Source organism: Schistocerca gregaria, chromosome 8 (genome assembly GCF_023897955.1).
Source record: "Schistocerca gregaria isolate iqSchGreg1 chromosome 8, iqSchGreg1.2, whole genome shotgun sequence".
Classification (NCBI taxonomy): Eukaryota; Metazoa; Arthropoda; class Insecta; order Orthoptera; family Acrididae; genus Schistocerca; species Schistocerca gregaria.
The window spans coordinates 429,016,925-429,029,909 of NC_064927.1; the positions used below are offsets into that span (position 1 = coordinate 429,016,925).

General features: G+C 43.9%; 1 protein-coding gene across 1 annotated transcript in view; it reads left to right on the forward strand.

Annotated features, from left to right (window-relative positions):
* The window catches only part of LOC126284524 (protease inhibitors-like), a 42,449-nt gene that overhangs the window by 6,273 nt on the left and 23,191 nt on the right, over positions 1-12,985 (forward strand). The window contains exon 2 of the mRNA XM_049983517.1: positions 610-714. Within this exon, the coding sequence (XP_049839474.1) occupies positions 610-714 (105 nt within the window). The remainder of the gene's footprint in view (positions 1-609; positions 715-12,985) is intronic.

Below are 12,985 nucleotides of genomic sequence, written 5' to 3' on the forward strand. Positions count from 1 at the left end.
GAACAACAAACACCACGTGAACGTTGCAAGTCAACCTATGGCTTTTACATCAAGGACAGTAGCCCTGCATTAATTAGCCAGTGGATGGCACATTTACCTGGAGAGCCATTGGGCAGGAACCGTGTAATGAGAAACTAACTGCCCCAGATACACTACACACGAAGATGGAAGCTGCTGGCTGTCAATCAGTTGCCATGAAACAACACAAGAGACTCGCTGCGAGGTTGACGTGTGGTTTTAACATAATACCAGCTGCCCACGTCTACACTTGTTTTCAGTTCCATTATGTGGTGAGACTCAGTAGTAAACCTCATATTCATACCCTATTACTGAGTGTGCCTGTGCTTAGTCAAAACGATTCTTTGAACTGGTGATTTTTGAATTATTGTAGTAAATGTAAAATATCCATGCTTTATTGATTTGAATTTAATTCATTTCCACACTATTTGCTTGTTATTATTAATTTTTAAAGGTACCGTATTTTTGGCGCCCAGTGTAGATTTTTCTATGCTACATTTGATCACAGGCGATTTATTGGTTTTCGCAGTGTTTAGCACTAGGACATGTTGTTCTGGTCAAAGTAAACAAATTGATTTGATTCCTTTCCAGAGTGCACACCAGGAGAGACGAAGAAAGAGGACTGCAACTCGTGTTTTTGCAGTGACGCTGGGATTTGGGGCTGTACCCGCATGGCATGTCTATCGTGGCAGACAGGTCTGTACCTCAAGATTTGTTATACAACTGAAATGATTAAGTTGTTAAAAGAGGTTGTCTCACTTACTGAACTTCCTATATTTAATATTTCTCACACCAGCCTTGCCTCGAAAGTTAAAGCTAACGTGAGCCTAAATGTAGATATGACACACACGGTGACAGGTGAGCACAAACAAACAATCACAGGGGATTATATCGCTGACGAGAACCGTGGGCGCAATTGTCTCTGGCGGTAGTTGTCAGCTGTCTTTATTTAGAAGACAGACAGGCACAGAAAACCTGCATTAACTTCATAACTGTTTCCCAAAGATGCTTAACAAGAACCATCAAGAAACTCGTGAAGGTGTCAGACAGTGTTTTTGCCACACTGAAACTGGATTTTTAATATTATTCTTTTTCCTTGAAAAAAAAATGTTACTGATGAAACATTTTCAAAAGCGAACGCAATGTTGAACTTATGTCAGGCTTAAACATATGAAAAGGTGAGTGTATCGAAGAAACGTCCCCAAGCGGATAAAGCAGATGGAAGGAAGTGTTATATTTTATTTCATACAGTTCAAAAGAACCTCAAAAAGAAAATGAATAATTAAAATTAAAAGCAAAAAAAATTCTACATGAAGTGTGGATGTACACAAAAATATTATTGAGTAAAACCCCACCAGAGGTCTATACTCCCATCCTGTTCCTTAGCATTGAAAACAATGTCCTTACTTTCAGTCACTTTAGTTACTTTAACCCAGCGGGCCGCACATAAGGCCTCCCCAGTTATTCTAACAAAGAGGTTCCTGGTGCTGTCTGCGGCTGGCACTGTCGATCAGCCAGATGCAGTCACCTGTCCTGTACCACACATGCGCCTTGTACTGAAATTGAGCGCTTATGGGATGTCATCTCACTCATGTGACTGGATTCGTGATATGCTGTCAGAGAGCCCACAGTTCTTAGTAATTGAAGGAAAAGTCATCGAGTAAAATAAAAGTGAATTCTGCCATTCCCCAAAGTAGTGTTATAGGCCCTTTGCGTTTCCTTATCTACACTCTTGGAAATTGAAATAAGAACACCGTGAATTCATTGTCCCAGGAAGGGGAAACTTTATTGAGACATTCCTGGGGACAGATACATCACATGATCACACTGACAGAACCACAGGCATATAGACACAGGCAACAGTGCATGCACAATGTCGGCACTAGTACAGTGTATATCCACCTTTCGCAGCAATGCAGGTTGCTATTCTCCCGTGGAGACGATCGTAGAGATGCTGGATGTAGTCCTGTGGAACGGCTTGCCATGCCATTTCCACCTGGCGCCTCAGTTGGACCAGCGTTCGTGCTGGACGTGCAGACTGCGTGAGACGAAGCTTCATCCAGTCCCAAACATGCTCAATGGGGGACAGATCCGGAGATCTTGCTGGCCAGGGTAGTTGACTTACACCTTCTAGAGCACGTTGGGTGGCACGGGATACATGCGGACGTGCATTGTCCTGTTGGAACAGCAAGTTCCCTTGTCGGTCTAGGAATGGTAGAACGATGGGTTCGGTGACAGTTTGGATGTACCGTGCACTATTCAGTGTCCCCTCGACGATCACCAGAGGTGTACGGCCAGTGTAGGAGATCGCTCCCCACACCATGATGCCGGGTGTTGGCCCTGTGTGCCTCGGTCGTATGCAGTCCTGATTGTGGCGCTCACCTGCACGGCGCCAAACACGCATACGACCATCATTGGCACCAAGGCAGAAGCGACTCTCATCGCTGAAGACGACACGTCTCCATTCGTCCCTCCATTCACGCCTGTCGCGACACCACTGGAGGCGGGCTGCACGATATTGGGGCGTGAGCGGAAGACGGCCTAACGGTGTGCGGGACCGTAGCCCAGCTTCATGGAGACGGTTGCGAATGGTCCTCGCCGATACCCCAGGAGCAAGTGTCCCTAATTTGCTGGGAAGTTGCGGTGCAGTCCCCCACGGCACTGCGTAGGATCCTACGGTCTTGGCGTGCATCCGTGCGTCGCTGCGGTCCGGTCCCAGGTCGACGGGCACGTGCACCTTCCGCCGACCACTGGCGACAACATCGATGTACTGTGGAGACCTCACGCCCCACGTGTTGAGCAATTCGGCGGTACGTCCACCCGGCCTCCCACATGCCCACTATACGCCCTCGCTCAAAGTCCGTCTGCTGCACATACGATTCACGTCCACGCTGTCGCGGCATGCTACCAGTCTTAAAGACTGCGATGGAGCTCCGTATGCCACGGCAAACTGGCTGACACTGACGGCGGCGGTGCACAAATGCTGCGCAGCTAGCGCCATTCGACGGCCAACACAGCGGTTCCTGGTGTGTCCGCTGTGCCGTGCGTGTGATCATTGCTTTTACAGCCCTCTCGCAGTGTCCGGAGCAAGTATGGTGGGTCTGACACACCGGTGTCAATGTGTTCTTTTTTCCATTTCCAGGAGTGTATGTAGACGATTTTGGAGACCATCTCAATATCCGTCTTAGGTTTTTTGCACATGACACTGCCGTTTATCGTCTAGTAAAGTCATCAGAGGGTCAAAATAAATTGCAAAACGATTTAGAAAATTTATCTGCAAGGTGCTAAAATTGCCAATTGACCCTCAATAACGGAAAGTGTGGGGTCATGCAGATGAGTGCTAAAAGGAATCCGTTAAACTTCGGTTACACGATGAAGCAGTCAAATCTAAAGGCCCTAAGTTCAACTATATATCTAGGAATTACAATTACGAACAACTTCAATTGGAAGGAACACAGAGCTAAGTTTTGTGGAGAAGACTGCTTATTACTGGCAGAACACATAGAAAATGTAACAAATCTACTAAAGATTCTGCCTACGCTATTCTTGTCCGTCCTCTTTTAGAATACTGCTGCTCTATTTGGGTCCTTACCAGACAGGATTGATGGAGTACATCGAAAAACTTCAAAGCAAGGCAGCACGATTTGCACTATCGCCAAGTAGGGGAGAGAGTGTCATTGAAATGATACAGGATTTCAGATGGACATAATCAAAACAAAGGCGTTTTGTTTTTCGTTGTGGAGTAATCTTCTCACTAAATCCTAATCATCAATTTTCACCTCCAAATGCGAAAATATTTTCTTGACGCCGACCTGCGACTGGCCGGTGTGGCCATGCGGTTCTAGGCGCATCAGCCTGGAACTGCGTGACCTCTACGGTCGCAGGTTCGAATCCTGCCTCGCGCATGGATGTGTGTGATGTCCTTAGGTTAGTTAGGTTCAAGTAGTTCTAGGGGACTTATGACCACAGATGTTAAGTCCGATATTGCTCAGAGACATTCGAATTGGTGGTATGTGGTCGGAGAACTGGTAACAGGTTTTGACTGAGCTGCCGAATCCCTCTGTCAGTAAAACCAGGTATATTTTCAACCGACTCGGTTGTTTTGGCCCTTCCACTGACAGAATGACCCGCTTCCTAATTCTGTATGTATATCACAAATACGGACTTGTAGCTATCACGCTTTTGCACTTACTGTCCTAGTGGTAAGAGGTAGTAGTGACTTCAAGTTGTTAATATCTGAATACAGCACAGCTGCTACACTCTCAGTTCACTTTTACTCCACTCCTACCATCTCCATTGCGCAACATTAACTATGTGCCGCTCGGACCTTGCTAAGCTATTAAATTCACTTGCATGTACTTGTCGACCGTTACTCGCCAGTATTTACCTAAGGATTAAATCACTCTTCTAACCAGACTATGACCCAAAGAGATGTGATGATAGAATGGGTTCTATCCACGACCTACAGCGCCCTGCAGTTCACTTGGTAACACTGCCTACCTGACCACTTAACTTTGTAGTGAGCTTAAGTATCTAATCATCACTGCTAGCAGCAGTGAGTAATCTTTCCAGCACGACGAGAGCAGCAGAATTACCGTCGAATCCTCCTGAAAATACTTATAACTACAGTCGCCAGCTCTGAAAGAGTAATAGAATAAATAAAGTGGTCGTGCGGTAGCGTTCTCGCTTCCCACACCCGGGTTCCCGTGTTCGATTTCCGGCGGGGTCAGGGGTTTTCTCTGCCTCGTTTTGGCTGGGTGTTGTGTGTTGTCCTTAGGTTAGTTAGGTTTAAGTTGTTCTAAGTTCTAGGGGACTGATGACCATAGATGTTAAGTCCCATAGTGCTCAGAACCATTTTTGAATAAAATTTTGTGCTTGTTTCAAAGTGAAATGGCTTTGAGTTAAATTTAGACTTAATTTTTAATATTTCTATTACTTATAAGTCAAGATGAATAAACAAAGCAAATACTCTTTCAATTTCTGCATCTTGACTTGATAATTACTATCATGGAAATTTATACAGGTTGGCTTAACAAAATTCTATCTTTGAACTTTATGTAATTATTTTGGATATTACTCTTGGAATAGTTAATATAGAATTATTTAAGAACCGTTGCTTGAAAAGTTACTCAGAAAAATATAAGTTAACTATAAAATGGCGACTACCAAATTCTTGTGTGACCGTTGTTCTTTTCAACATTCTTATACACTAAAGTTTTCTACAATAAAAGAAATTGTCAATGAAAGAGACGATGGTGGTCAAAGTCTGATTTCACTATACTAGGTTGGGGGTACTACACTTTACCATGAACGACATGTGTCGTACTTTTACTCATAACTGTATTCTGTCCTGTGTACTTGCATAAAAACAGGACTGGTATCCTTCTTTTATCTTTCTATAAGGTTAGAACTAAACAGTTATAAACCGTCTTGCTTTGGGTGGACATGCAGATGCTGGTAGTGAGAGGTATGTGGAAAACGCAACTCTTCGCGCCTCATACTCTCGATGGCGGCTGGAACAACGAGCCATTACACTAATATAAGCCACTGCACGTTCGCCATTAAATGTGGGCCCAGGAACTCTTGCAACCCGCCACAGTAGCGTAGAGAGGACTCTGATGAATATTCGGCGCGTTTTATTCCACAAACAGCCGCCATATTCACCTCTTCCCTGTTGCACAACCACTTTTGCGTGAGCGCACTTACACCGGTCCGATCATGTCAACACTACTTTTTTTTCCAAACTATTCTCTTTGTTCAGTCCCTGTGCCTCCAGCTACTACGAGCGAAGCTCGTCTCCCCAAGAGTGGGGGTTGCCCTTCCACAAATTTATGATAATCATTTAGTGTTTAAGCAAATTATATCTATTTCTCTGGAGTTAATACCAGTCGTAATGATTCACCAACTAGCGCTTAACAATGTTAAATTATACAGTAATAACTTACAATTAACAACAGAAAAAATACATTTAAGTCTGATAGCTTAGTGCGTTGGCTGACAGATAGCGTGGCGATGCTTTTTCGCTCGTTCTCGCTGGCCTCAGCTCATACTAGTTCCAGGTTTCGCCAAGAGATGGCATCAGGATGCGTGCCCTGGCCGTCTCACGCCAGCGCGATCGCTTTACTGGCAGCCTACAATCATTTCAGTTCCATTACAAGGTGGTGCTCCAGATGTGTCCAGTCGGGTCCAGGTAGCACGGATTTGTTCACCCATGCTTTAACATGATTTCACTATCATGTTCCTCACACTACCGCTGGACAATTTTAGCCTTTTAACAAAGACTGTTACGCTGCTGTAAGGTACCGTTGCTTAGGGTGAAGGCATCAAGCATGTCGGTATGCTGGTACTACGCAATATTGTTCACGCTGTCAGCAGCTGTTACAAGGTGGTCGATAACCAAGGAAGCCCAGGTGAACAATCTTCATAGCACAATACCACCCTCAATGGACTGTGTGGCAGAGGGCGTGTTCCTAGCAATCGTTCGCCTAGACAACAGCGTGTGTGGGCACCACGAATTTCCTGGTGTTACCAGAAACTTGATTGATTCTACCAGGAAAGATATTTCCGTTGAGATGAGGCCGAATCTTAATGATCCTTGCTATCTCCAGTCGTTGATGTGTTCGTCTGTTGGGAGGTCGATGTTAGACAACGTACGCTGAACGACCTGCTTCGAAACACTTGTGCCTTCATCATTATTGTACTGTGTCGTCATATCTACCACACAGATCACCACGTGTCCTGCTTAAAACAGAAAGCAAGAGCATGATCTGCATACTCTGTGATCAGGTGTTCACATCCAACACCTGGCCGCTGGTGCGTAATTCAAACCAAAAGTCTTTACTAACGTTAATCTTAAAAATCTTAGATGAAGTAAAAGTTCTTGAGGTTGGACGGTTTGGGGCACAGCGCTTCGTGTCGTCCCTATCTATGTTAGGCAAGACATGGTATTGGGCAGACATCTACAGTCAGTGAGTCATGGTTATGACATGAGAGATGGGCTCTGATCCAGTAGCTACAGGGTGTTTCAAAAATGACCGGTATATTTGAAACGGCAATAAAAACTAAACGAGCAGCGATAGAAATACACCATTTGTTGCAATATGCTCGGGACAACAGTACATTTTCAGGCGGACAAAATTTCGAAATTACAGTAGTTACAATTTTCAACAACAGATGGCGCTGCAACTGATGTGAAAGATATAGAAGACAACACAGTCTGTGGGTGCGCCATTCTGTATGTCGTCTTTCTGCTGTATGCGTGTGCTGTTCACAAAGTGCAAGTGTGCTGTAGACAACATGGCTTATTCCTTAGAACAGAAAGTTGTTCTGGTGTTGGAATTCCACCGCCTAGAACACAGTGTTGTTGCAACAAGACGAAGTTTTCAACGGAGGTTTAATGTAACCAAAGGACCGAAAAGCGATACAATAAAGGATCTGTTTGAAAAATTTCAACAGACTGGGAACGTGACGGATGAACGTGCTGAAAAGGTAGGGCGACCGCATATGGCAACCACAGAGGGCAACGCGCAGCTGGTGCAGCAGGTGATCCAACAGCGGCCTCGGGTTTCTGATCGCCGTGTTGCAGCTGCGGTCCAAATGACGCCAACGTCCATGTATCGTCTCATGCGCCAGAGTTTACACCTCTATCCATACAAAATTCAAATGCGGCAACCCCTCAGCGCCGCTAGCAATGCTGCACGAGAGACATTCGCTAACGATATAGTGCACAGGATTGATGACGGCGATATGCATGCAGGCAGCATTTGGTTTACTGACGAAGCTTATTTTTACCTGGACGGCTTCGTCAATAAACAGAACTGGCGCATATGGGGAACTGAAAAGCCCCATGTTGCAGTCCCATCGTCCCTTCATCCTCAAAACGTACTGGTCTGGGCCGCCATTTCTTCCAAAGGAATCATTGGCCCAATTTTTCAGATCCGAAACGATTACTGCATCACGCTATCTGGACATTCTTCGTGAATTTGTGGCGGTACAAACTGCCTTAGACGACACTGCGAACACATCGTGGTTTATGCAAGATGGTACCCGGCCACATCGCACGGCCGACGTCTTTAATTTCCTGAATGAATATTTCGATGGTCGTGTGATTGCTTTGGGCTATCCGAAACATACAGGAGGCGGCGTGGATTGGCCTCCCTATTCGCCAGACATGAACCCCTGTGACTTCTTTCTATGGGGACAGTTGAAAGACCAGGTGTACCGCCAGAATCCAGAAACAATTGAACAGCTGAAGCAGTACATCTCATCTGCATGTGAAGCCATTCCGCGAGACACGTTGTCAAAGGTTTCGGGTAATTTCATTCAGAGACTACGCCATATTACTGCTACACATGGTGGATATGTGGAAAATATGGTACTACAGAGTTTCCCAGACCGCAGCGCCATCTGTTGTTGACAATTGTAACTACTGTAATTTCGAAAGTTTGTCTGCCTGAAAATGTACTGTTGTCCCAAGCATATTGCAGCAAACGGTGTATTTCTACCGCTGCTCGTTTAGTTTGTATTGCCGTTTCAAATATACCGGTCATTTTTGAAACACCCTGTAGTTGCAAGTAGTTACGACAGTTACCGAAAGGTGTCAGGTTCTTACAGTCTATGGAATTATCAAGTAGTTACAGCATATTTTGGAAACAAAACTATAGTTTTTGTGATTATTGCGACTATCACGAATTACTACTGATTTGTTTATTAATACGAATGATAGTGTGCGTGGAAAGTAAGATATTAAATGAAATAGTTATGTCTACTAACTGAGTACACGTTATCGTGAGATCTGTGTACAGAGAAAGTGAATTATACCCTCAGGAGAATTTCGTAATGTATAACTAGAAAGTTTATGGAACTGGGAGAACAAGAAACGTTTCACTATAACTCTGCTTTAGAGAGAGTTAATTTGACATTTATGACACTTCAAATTTTTTTATTTTGTATATTGTTCATAAAAGCTATTAAGCTGTGATAGGGCAAATGTAAATGGCGAGGTATTGCGCCGTTTAATACTGATATCGGATTGGCTATGATGTGTATCAGCCGATCAGAGGACAGTACGTTCGCGTACCATTTTAATGTTCAGATGCGGATATGAAGAGACGTAATAACTTTGCAGAACAGTGATTAAAACTTGATCGGCGGTGTGCCGAAAAGTGCATGCATACGTGTGACAGAAATCAAGACATGAAATTTCGATTTTAAATATGAACTGTGACTTTTGAATAACCGAAACCCGCGTGGCATCGCAAACTGCCAATTCGTGGTGATCAAATTGTGTAATTCTGAGCGAGCATTCTGTCACAAAATCTTTTCGGTAATCCTTCTGCTAACTCGGTCCGTTAGTTACCATAGCATGGCTATTACGAGTGACTATGAATGCGTGTGAGTGTTGAAAATGGAATTTAAGACTAAAACAGGCTTGTCAGTGGTTTTGTGTCAAACCAGTGCCAGTAAATCGAAGTTTTTACTCACAAACTTCCTTTACATTAATCGCTCAGTTATCCTAATACTGAAAAATGTTCGTTGCATTCATTGGATTTGCGTAATGCTGCTGATTTTACTACAGCTTTTCCAGTAGAGGAACATTGTTCGTTTTTAACAGGGAAGCCATGTGGCCCGCACTGCAGAAGGTGACCTCGACACTAATCCGCCGGGCTGGCTCGTGCTGGGGACCCGCACGCTTTCCCGCTCGGGAAGCAGCGCGTTAGACCGCGTGGCTAGCCGGGCGGGCTGGATATTACGGTGAACCACGGTTATCTGTGCTTTAAGCCCACATTGTGTATACGACAATTCACGAACAGCTGTATCATGGTTTCTGTGATATTCACTTTAATGTGGGATTGACAGCAGTGTGCTTTAGACCCTTACGGATCTCGGCAGCTCATTTGTATTCTAGTCAAGTGACCATGTTGGTAGACATTACTACTTGAGTTTAATCATTTCCAGAAACGGCACTTTGTGTTTGGAATTTGTTGTTTACTGTGCAGGAATCGGCTTTCATGTGCAGTGTAAACATGAACTATGTTGAATATATTTTATATGCTAAAACAAACGTAAAACTGTGACGACGGGTCATGAGTCGTGCTTGGGTAAATTATTCAGTAGAGCACTTCCCCGCGAAAGGCAAAGGTCTCGAATTCGAATCTCGATCCGACACACAGCTTTAACCTGCCAAGATGTTTCATATCAGCGCATACTCCGCTGCAGAGTGACAATCTCATTCTGAGAAACGTAAATTACCAGGAAAAGTTACCCCTAAAGATACTAGGGCTTCCGAGAACCCATCCTTTGATCGAGAAATCAAATAAGTGTGACTACAACGAAATATTTAACAAGGAAGTACACAGTTAGCATAAATTTGTGTGTTGATGTAGCGTAAGAATATCTGAATTTCAGCCCGGAAGTAAATTCGCCAACTAAGACATCTCTTAGGGATCTTGTACATTTGTCTGATGAAATGGAAAAGCACGAAAACTCCCACTTCCACAAAAATGCGAAGCGGAGAGTTGCGAAAGCTTACACATTATGTCTTACACTTTACTTACTAAAGTACAAAACAACAAAATTACACAAAACAATTCTTTATTTGGTCCGGTGAGTTATGCGTTTTATTATTATTATTATTAATGTTGTTATGGTTATTCGCAGTGTTGTCGTTGTATCAACTTGTTGAGAAACTCAATTGTTAAACAACAGATGCTGTTAATTTCACACTCTCAAATTCATCTGAATCTGGAGATTTGTGTACATCCAGAATGTAAACTCACGAGCAGTCACTGCACTTTTACTAGTTCCAGATAGTGAGTGCCTAAATTCGAGGAATATGAGCACGTAGCTGACACCTCGTCGGACGCACAGTAACACTGGAGGGAAGCATCCACGTAACAAATAGCTTAACGATCAAGGAACGAATGAAGTCGTTTAAGCATCTGATCAAGTTCTCACCATACTTACCTGGCAGGATAGGAAATCTACTTGAAGTACTCGCTTGGTTTGATAAAGAAACCACGTGAATATATTTGTAATGTCATTGTTTCACATTATTCAAACTCCATGTAAAATAAAACCTGAACCCTCTTCTTTTATCGAGACAACGAAATACGCTAATGCACCCCAAGTTAATTTGTTGGTTGTGATAAGTGTTTCCAAAACGATGTACGAGAAGTCATCATAAATATGTAGCCAACACCGCGCTGCACTTTTCAACGTTATGCTTCAAACGACAATGACAGAACGTTTACATTACAGTCAGCGACATACATGGCAGTCAGAAACAGTCTGAAATGCTTTTGAGCTCGTTGCAGGGTAGGCTGTGCTGAATAATAAGTGTTCAGAGAAACATTCGATACTTTTCGTCGATTACGAGTTAATTAGAATTGAATTTAACAAGTGAGGCTATTACCTGCGCAGATTCAAGCCTCCTGCCAGAGATGGTGCCGTCGAAGGTGCTCTTTGCTTGGTTTCGTGCAGATGAACAGGAGAGCGATAAAAACATTGGACAGTAGGTGGCAATAATGATCAAAGCCGAAACAAAGGCTGAGCAGTCACGTGCATTACCATCTACGCTCGCAGAACGACTGACACTAATTGTCTCTGGCGGGCAGCTTGTATTTGCACGCGCTACAGACTGACTGGCTAACTTCAGTGCTAATCAACTCGGAAACGATGCAACGTATGCAAGTTTTTGTTAACAATCACTACTCAGCACAACCTACCATGCAAAGTCCTTACAAGGTTTCCAAGCTGTTTCTGACCACCCTGTGTGTTAACAGTTTGTTGAGTTAATGGTGTATACACTAAAATACAAAGAAAACTTGAAGTGATGCTGCCTAAATCAGTTTGCCTCCAGGAAAAATAAAACGAACACTTAATCGATTCTGATATTCCACTTAGTAATGTGAATAGAAAAGTACTGTCATGACACAATGGGATACATAAAGGTCTTCGAAAGGAAAAGTGAAGAAAAAGAATACTAAATATTGGGAAAAGAGATGGTGAAGGACATAAGCAAAAGACTGATTTACACTTACAATTACGGAAGATAAAAATGGTTCAAATGGCTCTGACACTATGGGACTTAACGTCTGTGGTCATCAGTCCCCTAGAACTTAAAACTACTTTAACCTAACTAACCTAAGGACATCACACACATCCATACCCGAGGCAGGATTCAAACCTGCGACCGTAGCTGTTGTGGTTGGCAGGAGAGCCAACCGTGTTTTTCTAAAGGAGGCCGAAATGCACGCGTTTCAGCTCATGCAGGCTGGCGTGAGGTCTGGAACATGACAAGGGAATTAGAATTGAGAAAAACGGACGTAGCTGGTGAAATACTTAACTTTAATCCATTAATGGAGAACGTCGCTCTTTAGGGTACATGATTCACAATATCAATAGTACGGATACTGGCGCCTTGCTAGGTCGTAGCAAATAACGTAGCTGAAGGCTATGCTAACTATCGTCTCGGCAAATGAGAGGGTAGAAGTCAGTGAACCATCGCTAGCAAAGTCGGCTGTACAACTGGGGCGAGTGCTAGGAAGTCTCTCTAGACCTGCCGTGTGGCGGCGCTCGGTCTGCAATCACTGATAGTGGCGACACGCGGGTCCGACGTATACTACCGGACAGCGGCCGATTTAAAGGCTACCACCTAGCAAGTGTGTCTGGCGGTGACACCACAGTAGCAGTCACGCGGTTCCAGACTGAAGCGCCTAGAACCGCACGGCCACACCGGCCGGCCGGAAGATAGAGCTAGGCATCGTCATGTCAAAAACATGTGAGTCAAGTCTGAATTTCAATGCTGATGTTCGGTTTGGAAGAGAGCCACCGTTTAACCAAAGCTGCAGGTAATTTTGTCAAACTACTTTCAAGATTTGACATTTAATACAGAGATCACTAGCTGATGAGAAAAGCTGGAAACTAACCCGCTGTAAAAATTTATACGTCAAAATTTGGGTCTGAG